Source organism: Erithacus rubecula (genome assembly GCF_903797595.1).
Source record: "Erithacus rubecula genome assembly, chromosome: 3".
In the NCBI taxonomy this organism is placed as follows: Eukaryota; Metazoa; Chordata; class Aves; order Passeriformes; family Muscicapidae; genus Erithacus; species Erithacus rubecula.
Genome location: NC_136689.1, coordinates 76,558,583 through 76,574,448, shown reverse-complemented (window position 1 = coordinate 76,574,448; position 15,866 = coordinate 76,558,583). Strand labels below are relative to the sequence as shown.

The window sequence follows — 15,866 nt, the reverse complement described above, 5'->3', positions numbered from 1 at the left end:
TGCAGGTGAGGAGTAATTACTGAGGGAAAATGTATTGGTAAACAAATTAGAGGAGAATTAAGCCTCAATTATAACAATAATGTGAATAAATAGAAGTTTAAGGAAAAATCAACTACTATTTTAAAAACTGGGATGGATACAAAGCTTATTTCCCTTTACCAAAAATTTTGTCAATGGAAGAATTAGAAGGCAGAGTACAGTTGAACACCGAAAATTGTCTCTTAAGCCTCTGTGGAATATCATTGCGACCTCCCCCAGGATGGATCATGGCAGCCAAAAACTGAATGTCCACTATGTTGGTAAATTCACCGGGTTTTTCCAGGTTATACAGTCCTTTCTGTTCCATCAGTTGCCTAACTATCTCATTAGTGACCTGTAAAATAACCAGGTTTTATATAAGACTATATATTATACAAACAACTGAATGAAACACAAAATACTTGCTTGAAATACATAACAAAGAGTAGGACACTATTTTGTCACCTAACCCACTGTTTATTTGCTTCAGAATAAACGTGTACTGCAAGGAATAATCACATTTGATAAAATCTATGGATAAAAAATCATGGGAGTAGAGGGGTACCCTCATTTAGAACTAAGAATTCATACGACAATTTTTTCTCACTTGAATGCTGCAGGATTTCCATTGCCCTTGGAAATACTTCTCGTTTTTAACACAAAATTTCCAGTTTGCTCTAATCAAGACCAAACTAATACATCTTTGCATGTTGCAAATAATACAAAATATCTATATTAATTTGCCTATGTAGCAATCACAAACATGGTTTTCAAGCTGAAATCATAAAACAACATTCATACAAAAGAATGAAAAATTATTTTCTTTATCCATAAAGGGATATCCTACATTTCTGTTCGATAAGCTAAAAAAAAACACAGAGAGTACATCCTATAGCTATACTTCTATAGAAATTCTAACTTTTGTTTCCAAAGAAATATACTGCAGAACAACTCTGTCAATATACATAAAGTTTAGTACCATTTTGTCTGAAGCACAGAAGACACTTCTTATCTCTCAGGTTTCATGGTATTTTAATTATTGCCCACGATGTCAGTTTGCTATCACAATTTGTGTGCCAAGGACTTCTTATTTTTAATTATAAAATCAGCATTGCTAAAAAAAATTACTAAAATTATACAAGCATGTTCTAAGGAACACTCAAACTACTTCTTGCAGTCAGCATATTTATTTTCAATCAATTCCTGACAAATTAATGTAGATGTGTTCTTAAAAGATTGTTTAAAATTAAAGTACTACGTATCAAATTCACCCTATTCTGAATGATTGAGAAGCCAATTCTACAGTGTGGCATGAAAACAAAGAAAACCTTTTGTCGTCTTCTTTCCCAAACTAACCTGATCTCCCCATTCATTGATCATGGGCATGTTCACATCATCAATGAAGATTGTCATCTTTTTGCCTGCAGGTGGACCATAAGTTGTGCCCATGCGCTTATCCACATAGCTTTCTATCGTACGCTGTCAAAACGCAATTAGCAGCACAGTTACAAAGAGCACTTCATTGCATACATCATTCAATCACTTAAACATATTGATGGTTCTGTTACATAGAATTTTACTAAGTGATTTTTAGGCAAGGCATTTGTTGGAGGTAATTGCACTAGTTCAACTAGAATGTCTGAAATCCCAAGTTATACAGCACTAGGCTGGTGTCTGCAGTAAATAACCATGCTTAACAGTTTCATAAATCTGAATAGGTTTCAAAGTTTTCTTTCATTTCACTCATTTATCAGCAAAATTGATGATCGCTAGCAATGAAAATTAAATTGAAGACGTAATTCTGGAACACCTTTCCAGCAGGCATCAATGTACTTTATAAAAGCATACATTGATTATTAAACTCACATATACAAATACATTCAATGAGATCATTTTTCCTAATGGTAGACTTGCCACTACTGTTCTGCTCATCTTCTTTCCATTTCTCTGCTCTTCTTAATGTCCAGTTTTTATTTACTCTATCCTAAGTGAAAGTTCACTTAACCGTGCATAACCATTCTTCAGCGTAAACATAAATATCTGCCTTCTTACACTGTGCCTAGGCTCCTGCCTTCTTACACAAGTGGCATCAGTTAGACCAAGATTTTAAGAAGCTAAAGTAATTTTAAAGCACATCATAACAGAATGTTTTGATCTACATTGTTAACAGAGAATTGACTTAGTCTTGCACATCTATTTCAGACGTCCTGATCAGACTCTCACCTGTCACCAATTAAATCAACATTTATTTTATAAAAATATGTTACTTTTTTGTTTATAGTCCAACAAATAGAAGGAAAAATCCTAATGAACTTTAGACCAAAATTACATGTTTGTTTATTCTATAACATTAGTAGTTTCTATTATGCTATGCAGGCAAATGATAAGTGATTCATCAGGCTTATAGACAGCACTTACAGCCCAGACAGTGCTTTGGCCTGGCATACCAGACTGCATTAAAAATAGACCCCAGATATATTGCCAGGAGGTTAAGGACACTTGATATAATTCAAATTAGCTTGATAGAAATTTGGACAGGCAGTACAATTCGGGATTTAAGCATTCATAATTGTATGTAGAGCAGCTGAACTGCATGAGTTACTTTTTTAACGAGTAATTGGAATGACTGGAACTTAAATTGCAGACAGCTCACTTTTAATGACAGATTGTTGTGGGTAGCACTTATTTTACCCACAGTGAAATCTAACAGCTTTTCCCAGTTAGTGAGAACTGATATATTTGACACTAAAACACAATATGATGAAGAAAATAATAGGCATGGTACTGTAAAAGTCCAAGAACAGCTCAATAGCTACTGAAAAAGTTGAAAGAAATAATTTTTTTACAGAAGTCTGAAATCATGCGTTAGAACACTTGGATCATTTGAACAGGTGCCTTTTTATTGTTCAAAATCACTTTCAGAAACATCCTCCTGGCAAATTATCAGAACATTCTCTGAATCCAACCATCTTGTATGAGAAGATTAATCACTACTATACCTGAAAAATTAATGGGGTCGTTGCAGATGAAAAATTCAAGTTCTTAGTCATGTGCCTTTCAGGGTTGTATTTTGACATAAAACCTTTGATTATAACAGTCTTTGCAGTTCCTTGCTCACCAATTAGTAAGACAGCCTAGACAAAGACACCATCGAAATAAGATGAAACACAAGAGCTGTGTGTCTTGGCAAGGGCTCAGCAGTCCCATTTATCCTTTAAACAAAAAAGAAACTAGAAAAGTTGTGTTAACTGAACTCTTTACAAGAGACATGTAGAAGTAAAATAGTTAATGTCTCATAGATTTTTGCCTGCCTGACAAGTTAAAAATATTTGCAGTTAATGGTCATGTCAGCCAGCACAATCAAACTTACAAGGAAAGGAGTTAATTATTTGAAAAAGCGATTAATCAGCTAGAGACTCAGTATCTGTAAAGTTTCAATTGCTTAAGTGACGCAGCTTCAGTGAAGAATAGGGTTTCATAACCTAAAGCTACTTAAATTCTGTAACCGCCCCACATTAGCAGAGTGAGATATGAGCCTCCTGACCTATGTGTTTCTCCCTCTCCCATAAGTACATGTAAACATTGGCTCCATTATAACCTGATCTCAGCTGTAATTACAGTTATTTCCACTACAGAACAAAAGGGCAAGGGGAAGAAAAAAAGTCTGGAAGCAGTGACTATTCAAGAGTTCAAGCATATTTTTATGAAAGTAGCTTCTGGAAACAACATCTCTAAATTTAAAATTAAGTTCTTCCTTTTCAATAACATAATATTCCACTGCTAATCCAAAACTTTTATCATGTGTACTGCTGGCAGTGCTTTGATATGAAATATAGAAAAAGTACCTTGCCCTGTTTTGCTATGGTTTCAGTAAGGAAATCCATTCTCACATTGTCGACATTAGGCACAAGAATTGAGCCATACTCTGGTGTGCCACTGCTGGGATATACATATTCTTCAACACGTGTATTCCAGTGCATCCATGTACCTAATAAGAAAGAAATTAAGTTAATATTTTAGAAATACTAAGCATCATCACTTCATTTATTTTCCATTCAATTCACTCATATGTCGGTTCTTCTGTCTCACATACAGCAATCCCTCACTGTGTATTCAGACTAAAATTTATAGAATCATATAATCATAGAATCCCTCAAGTTGTATCTAAGAGGCTTACTCCTCTTTCCTACATAAATTATGGCAAAGACAAGGATTATCTGTTTATGTTCACTTGACAATTCATCGCCACAAAGTCAATGCAGCTTTTGTAGCAATATAACCACAATCTGATTTCTCACTGGAAACAAGGGGAAAGCTGAACACAACACCGCCAGTAAAGCATAGCCATAAAACAAAACTTGCTACGGGACACAAAAGAAGTTAAGCTACAAAATACTTCCAAATTAATTATCTAAAAAAAGCACAAATAAAAATTAATTTTTAATTTTACCCCTGCTGGGTTACTAACCATCAGATGCCACATAATAATCAAACACTGTATCTTCACTGCCTTCTGGGATACAGGGAAGATCAAGCTTTACAGCTGCATGGTTTCGAAGCCAGTGCTCCATTTTGCATCTGTCCTCCAGCTCTAGCAATGCTCCTACACTCCACATGAGAGAGAAGACGTACAGCCTTTCCAAGAATTTTGGAGTCAGTTCCCCACCTTGCTCCTGAAGGATTGAGTTAGATTTTCATTTTCAACAGCCTGAAAACTCTACTTGATTTTCATTAGTAACATGAAGTTGGAAGTCTTCAATCATATATAAATTTAGAGATGTCTTCAATGATCAGAATCAATATAAACTGATAACAAATCCCCCAAATGTGAAAACAGGAAAACTGCCAATGCATACTCCATGTGCTTAATGTAAACCAGTGCTTAACATGAAATCCAAATGTGAGATTGTGCGAGAGGTCACATCCTAGCTATTACTTTCTAAAGAAACAGAAAGTATTCCTTACTAACCCACATCTTCACTTTGATAACATTCCAAGTCATCAAGGAGTCCCTCTCTACAAAACTTCGTTACTTAAAATTATCTTCAGTGTGTCAAATATATGTTAAAACATTCACAGCACCTACCTTAGGTGGGATAAGGCCCTGCAGCATGTTAATGCTCTGCATAATCACAAAGGCTTCCAACACCTCAGTCTTGCAGTGCAGAGACTGAGTGCTGAAGCGGTACAAGTCTGGGAATGATGAAGAATACAGCTGACGTAGAATTTCAGCCTCTTGGAAGGAACATTTTTTCAAAAATCCCTGTTGCAAAGCATGTCAATAAAACAAATTCAGTTCCCAATGCAAGTCTCAGTAAATTCAAGTACAGTAATTCAAAAGGTTCAGGAAGCATGGAATGTTCATTTCTTGATAGCAGAATGGGAGAAGAGGGGGTGGCAATTAAGTTTCCCTGTCCATTGAGCAGGGTGTAATTAACAGAAGGTCAAATTTTACCCAGGTATGCATAACTCCTACTGGATGTTAAAGATTAAGAGAATTGAAAAGAAAAAACTGTCTTCAACAGCACAAAAATCATCCTTTACAAATATATTTTTAATCACAACAGCTGTGAAAGGTATCTAAAAACTCTGCAAAGAAACCATACAGTATATAGTGAACATGAATTTGATTTAAACTTCATGTTATTTCTAAGGGGGACAGAGGATAACCTGAAAGATCAAGCATATGCACCAAAGAAAATCAAGCTACTAGGGGGGAGGTCTGCTGGTGTGTGTAGTGTTCTTATTCTATCTCAGTATTTGTAATGATGTATAAACAAAACCTGACTAAAATACCCATTTCTAAAGATCATAGAATAGGATTCATTTTTTGATGCCTTTTATTCTTGGAGTTACCTTGAGGTTCTCTCATCTGCAGGGCAGAATACTTCTCATTTACATCCCATACATTTATTTCCTACATAAAGTACAATCATCAACAAAAACACTTGAAGATTCTTCCCCAAAACTCAAAACAAAATTAGGAGCAAATTGAAGTCAAATTTGCTTTAAACATTTTCTCTTGTGAGAATAGTAGTACTTTTCAAACTCAACTACATTTGCTTCTATGATTCTTTCTACTACCTTCATAATATTTTGAAATTCTACTTTTACTTCCCAAAGTAAATAAACATTGAGACTGTTTAAAAATGAGGATATATATGAAAAACCTTTCTAGAAATGGGTAGATGGAAAACAAAGTTATAAAAATTAAAAGGACAGAAGTACTTTTAATAGATAACCAAAAATTCACTGATTGTTCAAAAAATATTAGGGGTAAGCAGAAAAGCTTTTGCTTTGGGGTAGGTGGACAAGTAATGGATCAAATAACTTTGATCACTTTGCAAAATCTGCTTAACAAGCACATTACACAAGAACAGCAACATGAAATGCTTGAGAACTATTTCACTGAACTTAGAAGTTGCATATGTCATAATAATGCATCCAAGTAGGCAGCTATATTTATTTGTTTACAAATGGTAAGGATATATAGAACTTCCTGAATTATCTATATCTCTCTTTAATCATGTTTTAAGGTTCTTCTGAAAATCAATGAATACCATGTTTCAGCATCTGAGAATTAGCAAGGTTAACATCTAACCTGAGCTGTTGGAATAGGAAATATTTTGCATTACAAAATAGATTTAAAGGGAGGTATACTGAAAAAGACATCAAGATATTCCATTTAAGACCAAACAAAAAAAAAAAAAAACCAAATAAATGCTATTGGATCAAATTATAAATAACAATAGGCTGCGGTTTTATAGTCAACTATATAAGGGAGAAAGAAAGAGAAGTTGGAAAGGTTACTTCATGGTGAAATTGACATAACTTGTTTATGTATTCCTAAATTTAAAAAAAGATATATTTATTTTCTTTAGTCTGTTTCTATCACCAAAATATACTAAAACCATAAGGTTTATGGATTGAGGAAAATTGGTTCCATACAACACTTCAACACAACTAAATTTAGGCTGCATCTCACTTTAAAGTGAGGAGGTAAATCATGAGTGATAATGCAAAATAAAATGCTTCTCTTTCTGCTGTCTTTGCAGCTGAATCTTTAGCACAATTTTAACATCCAAGAAGTGCTTGTCTGCAAACTAAGCAATGCAAGGGGGCAGAGCTGTGAGAACCTAACATCAGTAGGCTCTATACAGTGTTGTAAGCACAGAAAGGAGCAACACAAGTGGAATCTCAGGGAGCCACTGTCCTAGATTCATAATTTACACTTACACTTTCCTGAGTATCCATATTAGTTGAAAAAATAAATTTTAAAAAGTAAAACTTGGCAGTAACATACATAAGGCACTTGTGTTGACTGCAGTCAACTTTGCACTGGCAAAACTGAAGTTTTTGTTATTGTGAAGCCAGCTGTATTTTCACAGGACTAGTCAAGAAACACTAGGTGAGGATTAGTTGCATTTTCCACTGGTATCCTATTTGATTTGGAAAATTAAAAGGCTGAATGACACTGTGAAACATTTATCTTAAAACATATTTTCATAAACATGTTTGAGTGATACATTCTAGAAAGGAGGACAGTAAAATTTAGTCTGCTAGCACACAGTAATCTATAAATTTATGTTCTTTGGAGTCAGAAAAATTAGAGAACAAGTACACTACAAACTCCTGGATGACATTCCAATTTCATAAACAGGAAATAATTCCTATCTTAAAGTTTAAAGCCCATACAAAGGATTTTAATTTGGGATTATACTGAAATATACCAAACATAATGTGGGTTTCAGGGAAAAGTAATTATCTGTATGATCACAACAATCAATATCTTTGCCACACAAGAGAAAGTTTTCAGTTTTGATATTCAGGGGAGAGTCCATGTTTTATCAAAGCAAAGTAATGGCAACCAAACATTTTCAACAAGATGGCCTAGAGAAGATGAAATGCAGAGAGAACAAATTATTATTTATTTTTAAAAGTGTTAATTCTGAGTTATCCACTGATAAATTTCTAAGGCAATATAGGGCTCAAGAGAAAAAACCTGAAACCAACATTTTTTAACTGTTACTGTCTCTATTATTTGCTTAGAAGAGAACTGGAATTAAATGCTAAAAGCTTTTTTGAAATCTGTTACTATGGAACATTAAATAGATTTTTGGGAATTCTAATATTTCATCTTTACCAAGATTTTTGCTACATGAAAAAATAGTATGTTCAAGTCTCAGAATGTGTGATTCACTATATTGCTACAAGCATTCTGTCTAGATTAGGATTTATTTTTGCTGGTTTTTGATAGATGAAAGATGACATGGAAAAAAAAATCTTTACAAATCACTTTGGTATTTCAATATATTATATGCTGCTTACTCCCTCTAAAACACACCAGAAATGTGTTGTTTTTCTGAATTATTCATTCCATGCCAGCGAGACAGAAACTATTGCCTGGTTCTTCAGAAACTTGGCTTCTAGGAATGTTAACAGAACCAAGTAACAACATAAATCTAAAAATTACTTTATTTCTGCTTCTAAATCCCAACTGCAAAAACTTTCAAGAAATATCAAGAAAATTGATACTGTGTTGAGGATTTCAAGTTCCCTGAATCACCTTTATTCTTTTTTTCCTCCTTGGTCTGAAGCTGTACTACAGGCTGCCCGGTAGTTAGTGTTTTAAAAACTGAGTTATACTTCAATTGCATAAAATACTTTTAATTACAAATTTGCCTCAAAGTAAAATAGACATATTTTATAATTGCAATATATTAACTACATCCCTTAAAAAAAATTACTCACTCTTGTATAACCTACGAAAAGCATTTTAAGTATTGACGTAGAAGTTTATACAGGGAAAAAGAGATTTCACAGCTAAAGACATGAAAATAGTCCTAAAATAAGAGTGAAGTGTTGAAGAAGTAACCAGTAAAACTTCCCATACATATAGACACTCAGCTGTTGTACCTCAAGGATAGGACTCCAGGTGATAACTGATGAGCTCATGAACACCATCCCATTTCTTGAAACTGTTGCTGGAGAAGCATTATCAATATTATGAGGCTCAAAGACTATTTTGCAATTTGGTGCCATAGGTATCCGATCACCGTTTGCTAGTGTTAGAGTTCTGTTGTCATCCAGGACAGAATTAAGATTCTCAATCCAAATAGCATCAACTGGACCATCAAGGACTATCCAGATGTGGTCACCTATAATCCAACACAACAGACAGAATGACCTATGGATGAAGTGCTAGTTTCTTTTAAGGACTGGTTTCTTATTGTTTCTCTGGACCTTGTTTCTCTGCAAACAAATTTTTAACTAATTCTGAATTCATGCACAAAGCTACAATCTCAGCTTTTAATACAATTACCATTTCCATCACTCAATTTCAGTAGGGCACTTCATTTTGTCACCTATTGATAATAATTATCTGTTCTTCAGTACATAAAGTGCTATCAGCAAAAGTCACCAGTTTTTAATACTCTGAAAGAGTTTTATGCATCCAGTCTTTGAGACAGTAAAAAATTAGGTTTATTTCAAGTTACATGAAACAAAATAAAGAAAATAACGACTAGAGATAAACTTAAACATCATTCATTTCCAATGGGTTTTATAAATGTACAGAAATTAAATGAAAGGAACCATTGCAAAACCACTCTTTTGAAATCATAAGTAAAAGAGGTCCATCAGGGGAAGATTCTTGTCATTTTTTTCTGTCCCTAAACTTAATCCTACTTCCTTTTAAGTTTTTCCATTGTTTTCCATTTAATCAGAGAAAGGAATTTTAAAGCCTGCCTATGTTTCCTAGGAGTGTCTGGGTCTGTTCTGCTTGCCCCATTTGGCTACAGAGCAGAAATCCTGGATGGAAAGAGATCCCACCTTGGCTTCTGGCTGCCCACCCCTTAGGGAGCAGATAGCCCCACCGTGCATTGCTAAACAATCCTTCAGCCAGAGATGGTCCAGCTGCCTTCAGAATCCTTGCTTATTATGAAGGCTTAGGGGACTGGGAGCTCTGCTAGCATTGAACCAAGGAGATATGAAACATAAACATAAACTTTTGATATGTGGAGGGTTTATAGCTGCAGTTCAGGCATCTCACGCACGAGACGGTCTGGAGTCTGGCTCATAAAGAGATATTACAGAACTCTTACAGAGTAAATCTGAGGAAGTCATATGAGTATGCTAGTATATATTTAAACCTTGAAGGAAAAGATAAAATAATCAATAGTTAATGCTATGTTGCATTCTCAAGGGTGTTACATTTCTAGATTTGAAACAAGCCTACCATAATTAAATTGAAAAGCATTTTCTATTTTATAAATATCCGTATTTTTGAAGACTAAGAATTTTCGTATGGAAATAGTGCAACAAGTGTTAGGATTTTCTTTTATTTTTTTCTTTTAAGGCATAATGATAAGATTACATGCTAATTTTCAGACAAAAGGAAGGAACCAGGTAGCATCAAAATATCAAGAACACTTTTAGTTAATACAGCAGTCTAAGAATATCTGTCAACATAATTTTAGGTGGAAATTTGCTGCCTAAATAGAACTATCTAGTGCCATTTGAGATGGACTGTAATATGTGCAGGGCTAGCTGGTATGATATAACTGATGAGATCTATTTCCTTTTAATATGGCAGCTGGAGAACAGGTAGAAATCCTGACAGCACCAAATTTTTTTAATAGGATACCACTTCTGGGACAACTGACTTTTTCTTTCTGCTTTCCTTCCATATAAGGGCCTAATACACAAAACAGAGAATTCAGTAAATGTTGGAGTCAATGAGCTAGGGGCCTCTCTTAATTCTTCAGAGAGAAATCAGAGTGTAGGGATTGAACAAATCTTAAAGTGAGTTCTGATGGTTTTAGTAAGTAAAAGGCCTCAAATACCACAGTAGCAGTGAGTGTTCTAATGAAGCTTGCAAACAAACTGCTATCTTCAGTAGAGGCTCCAGGCCTGTAGCAGTAGACAGAACTTAATGGAGTTATAGTAAGAATATTGCTTACATTTCTTAGATAGAACACAATTGTTTCTGTGCATAGTGTTATACGTAACTTGGTGAGCTAAGAAACTAGAATTCTAATAGGTTAAAGAATGGTGGTCTGAGTTGGCATCTTAGCTTCTTGGAGAAATCCTACATAATAGTATGTATTCAGAGAATTGTTGCTTTTAGCCCCAGGCTTTTAGCTATTCAGCTTTTAGCCATTTGGCTTTTAGCCACTTGCTTCCAGCCATTCCCTTATTGCTTATTGCTGTTGCTTTTGCCATTGCTTTTGCTATTGCCTGTTGAGACTGATGTGCTTTGTAATAAGATGTGCTTTGTAATAAATAGCCTTTTTAACTATTAGCTGCTTTGCTTATTTTAAGATTACCTAACAAGTAGGAGCCTATAGAACTCTGGGAGTTTGGTGCCTCTAGAGCACCCCAGGGATCAGAAAGAACCCTCTCTTCAGTTGCTGTAAGTAAATGCAGTGAAGTAGTATTTGTTCCACTACACTGTTTGTTTACACAAAGCATTTAGAATAGAGACTGTAAAACAGAAGGAGTCCCCCCAGCAATTTCCCAATGCTTCCATGTAAGAAAAAAAATGCTTGCTAATGTGCTTTATAAAGATGTCCTGAAGCTTGGGATTTTATCTTGTTTTATTTTGAATGGAAGTCTTTCTCATTTTACCTGTATTGGGTCTGGCTGAGCTGGAGTTCATTTCCCCTCAGCAGCCCTCACAGTGCTGTGCTCTGCATTGGTGGCTGGAAAGGTGTTGATAATACACCAGAGTTTTGGGTACTGCTGAGCAGCACTGGCACAGCACCAGCACTGTCTCTCAGCATTCCCCTCATCAAGGGGCTGGGGGTGAGCGAGATCCTGGGAGGGGACACAACCAGGCCAGATGACCCAAAATAGCCAAAGGGAGTTCCATACTGCATGACATCAGCTCAGATGTAAAAGCTACGGAAAGGAGGAGGAAAGGGGCATTTCTGTTACTTTCAATGTTTACTTTCCAGAGCAACCTCTGTGTTTCCTGGGAAGAAACCTCTGTGTTTCCTGAACACCATTTGCTGATGGGAAGTAGAGAGCAAACCTTTTTTTTCTCTTTGCTTGTTCTCATGCAAACTTTTACTTTAGTAAACTGCCTTATCTCAAGTATGAGTTGTTTTCCATTTATTTTCTCTCCCCTGTCCAGCTGGAAAAAGGAGTTGCAGTACATCTTGGCTGCACAACTACTACTATACCTTTCTTTGCTCTTAAAGTTTTTCTCCAGAGCGTTGAAAATATTCCATCTGTCCAATCATTTGTTGCCACATCAAGGCGTCCAAACATTTGTGGAGCAGTAATAGCTTTAGGATTCATTCTCATTTCACGATGTGGCTGTCCACAATCTATATGAAAGCAGATCACCTGTTAGTTTTCACATATCTTTTCAGCAGTAAGACAACTCTGACAAATTCATAATTATTACACCTAAATGTATGATTTAATATGCATTCATAATTATAAGAACGTGTGAATTTACTTGGAAAACTTCTCTTGCTATATAAAATTAATTATTTGGAGGCATCAAAAAAAAAGTAGAATGAAGTTCTGAAACTTTTGATTAGTCAATTCACATTTCACAGCTTCATTGGGAACAAGGAAGAAGAACAATGAAGAAAAGCAGCAAGATGAAATTTACTCTAGGTTTAGTTCAGTATTTCAAAGGCTTATCAAACAATAGAGCTTTAAAATATTTGGTTTGGATGTACATTTTTAAAACCCAAGGAATAAAACCCAGACAGATTATTGATTATTGTGCCCTTCTGTGCATTTGTATACATCTTAGAATCAAAGTATACAATATTGGAATATTCCTGTGAATTCTCTGAGACATACCTAGCCATACCATGATCTTATAACCTTTATTTTTATCTCATTAGCAACAGCCTAAAAATTACTATGCCAGATATCTTTTAAAAACCCAATATTAAAACTTAACCAGGAGCCAATAGTAAGATTTTGAAAGAAAGAGATGAAAAAATTACTTTTTTTAAAATATCTTCATTATAATCAGATTTCACTAACATATAAAACAGAAGCCTGACAAATGATGTAATTTAACCTTTCATGAGGTTGTGTGAGAAGATCAGCTTTAAAAAAGTAGTGAGGCGGCTTTATCTTGGTAGTAGTTCCCATCTCATTGTTGGGAAAAAAAAAAATATAGGAAAACAGTGCAATGCAATTTTGTTCTTTCTGATTTTTTTGCACAATGGAACAGTCATTTCCACTGCAATGTAGAGCTTACAGTGTTTCTTAAGCATAGCACAGTACTTCATGCATGAGAGACTTGCAGAAATATTTTTTACACAATTATTCACTTCTGGAAAATCATTATAAGCAACCTGTGAAATGTGATAACACAAGCCTATCTTAAAAGAGATGTTTTTCTGTCTGAGCTATGACCTTTTATTTTAATAAGATCAGACATTCTTCAACTAAGATTTTTGTTTAGAAATAAAGATGACAAAAAAAAAAAAAAAAAAAATACAGTCTTCAAGCCCCAAGCCAGGACACAAAATTAATACCCTTGGAGACTTTGCAGTGCCTAAATCAGGAATTTATGATTATAAAACCAGCTGTTTTATATTGCAAAGACCCTGTCTTGTGCACTGTGTTCAAAAAGACCTGAATACTCATGATTAGTAAAAGTTCTCAATACTACTTCAGCAAAATTCAGGAGATGCTTTAATCGCTTTTCTGAGCTGCCTACCTAGACTGTATTCTTCTTTCTTAATCCATATGGAATAAGAACTTCTGATAAAAATATGATAACATGGAAAAAAGGACATGAAGCACATGGCTTTGAATGAGAGACATTTTTAAGCTTTTGAAAGGTACTACTAGAATAATTAGTATCTCAACACACAAACTAATTCTTCCAGTAATATATTCTCACAGTGAAGCAATTGAGGTTGTCTGAGAAGAAAGAATGGGATTTAAAGTTTACAGAGTAAACTGTTCAGTAACAGTTTATAATATAATTACTAACATACCCGTCATTGCTTTCATTAAGGTGTGGATGCAGGTAGTTTTTCCTGCCCCACTGGGTCCTAGTGTCATCAATCCATGCCTTACTCTCTGAGTTTCAAAAAGCTGGATAATTTTAAGTTTCCAAGGAGGATGACAAACAAGACCAGATTCCTCGACCTAAGAGACAGCGACAGAAAACCAAATTGCTGTTATTTTAGAGCGCAAAATATATTTTCATACCTTTAGAGATAGATAGATAGATAGACAGACACAGACAGATAGATCATCAGCAGATTACTACACTCTTTGTAAAGCTTTGTGTATACAAAAAAAACCTGTAGGAAAAAGAAAATATATCTGGTATTCAAACAAGTATTCAGAAAAATAAGGTAAACCAGACTCTATGTACATTATAATCTATCTATTGGATACATCTATAATACATCTATTATATATATATATATATATACACATTATATTCTTAAGTTGGCCCTACTGTAATGCTTCAAACATCTAAAGGGAAATTAAATAAAGACATTTCATTGTAGATAAATCTTTTTTCAAGTTTATATTCTAGTTGTTAAGACTTTAGACAGATATTAAATGCTGGGTCAAGTCAGGCAAGCTCATATACATGCATTTTCAAACTGGACCACAGTAACCATGACTCAAGAAAACCACAGAACACTATAATCCCAATTCAGTGGCCTCCTGAAGAATAAGGTTAATAATAATACGCCAGTGGTAAAGATTTATGGAAAAGTCTACACTTCCTCAAAATAGTAATATACAGTATTGCCAGCTGGATGGACTCCACAACAAGAATTTTCTTAAATGTCACCTCAGAAAGTTAAGCAGGAGCACCACAGATCACGAGAAACATCACCTGTTTGTCAATGGCTGCTTCAAGCTCAGGATAGCCTGCTTTATCAAGCTGGATATCTGGAAACAGATCTTCAATTAAACTCAGAAATAAGGGCTCATCTTCATCAATCTAATGAAAATCAGGGAAAACAAAAATCCAAACAGATTAAAACCTATTCTATTTATTTTATCAGCTCTAAGAAGAACAATGCCTAAGTCCTGAAGACCTAAAGAAATGCTTGGGAACATAAAGAACCATCTGTAATAATCCTCTAGGCACTAAACATTAGGACACAGCAGAAAGAGATCATGCAATGCTTCTATCAGTCAAAACAAACCACTGACATGGAGACTGAACTTCTTATAGTAGATTTTAGCAATAACATTTAGTAAATTGTCCATTTTATTTGGTGCTAAAAAAATGTATGCATCACAGCAATCAAAGAGGATTGTTAGCTGGACAGGTGAAATGACTATGTACTTATGACTATGAGTAATAGATACTTTTAAAAGAGTGACTAAATACTTAAGCACTAAGTTTCTAAAGAAGTTACTGCCAAGATATCTGTTCTGTTACTTACTTCTAAAGGTAGCAGGGAAAATATGTAAAAAGTTCTGAACAATTCAAGGTTAAACCCATGTAGAAAGTCAAGCTATAGACAGATCACTCCCTCCTCAGCTCCACACAGGGTACTATGAGAAAGCTATTTCTATCCCAGCCAAAATGTTCCACTCAGAGAATGAAACATTTCCAAGCTAGCTTCAGTGTAAAGGTCACATACAATCTTCTAGTGATCATGTAGCTCCAAAGTGCAGTTTAAATTCTTTATCAGGCCCCCAGAACTTACTAGTTTAGACAGGTTCATATCTCTCAGAACACGCATGACAATGGTAGATTCAGTATCTGTGGGATTTGCTCTTTTTGCTGCTCCCAGTGTACGCAGCACAGACAATATATTCCGCAAGCCAAAATCATAATGCACCTAGAAGATATGTCAAGTTTGATAAAATTTTCCCCAAGTAAATAG

The 15,866-nt window shown here is 34.8% G+C and overlaps 1 protein-coding gene across 1 annotated transcript in view; it reads right to left on the bottom strand.

Annotated features, from left to right (window-relative positions):
* Positions 1 to 15,866, bottom strand: part of DNAH5 (dynein axonemal heavy chain 5) — a 114,291-nt gene that overhangs the window by 44,751 nt on the left and 53,674 nt on the right. The window contains exons 39-49 of the mRNA XM_079300281.1: positions 15,687 to 15,821; positions 14,861 to 14,968; positions 13,998 to 14,151; positions 12,204 to 12,350; positions 8,935 to 9,176; positions 5,105 to 5,281; positions 4,487 to 4,691; positions 3,864 to 4,006; positions 3,018 to 3,152; positions 1,375 to 1,497; positions 160 to 373 (exon numbers count right to left, since the gene is read on the bottom strand). Coding sequence (XP_079156407.1) covers positions 160 to 373; positions 1,375 to 1,497; positions 3,018 to 3,152; positions 3,864 to 4,006; positions 4,487 to 4,691; positions 5,105 to 5,281; positions 8,935 to 9,176; positions 12,204 to 12,350; positions 13,998 to 14,151; positions 14,861 to 14,968; positions 15,687 to 15,821 — 1,783 coding nt within the window. The remainder of the gene's footprint in view (positions 1 to 159; positions 374 to 1,374; positions 1,498 to 3,017; positions 3,153 to 3,863; positions 4,007 to 4,486; positions 4,692 to 5,104; positions 5,282 to 8,934; positions 9,177 to 12,203; positions 12,351 to 13,997; positions 14,152 to 14,860; positions 14,969 to 15,686; positions 15,822 to 15,866) is intronic.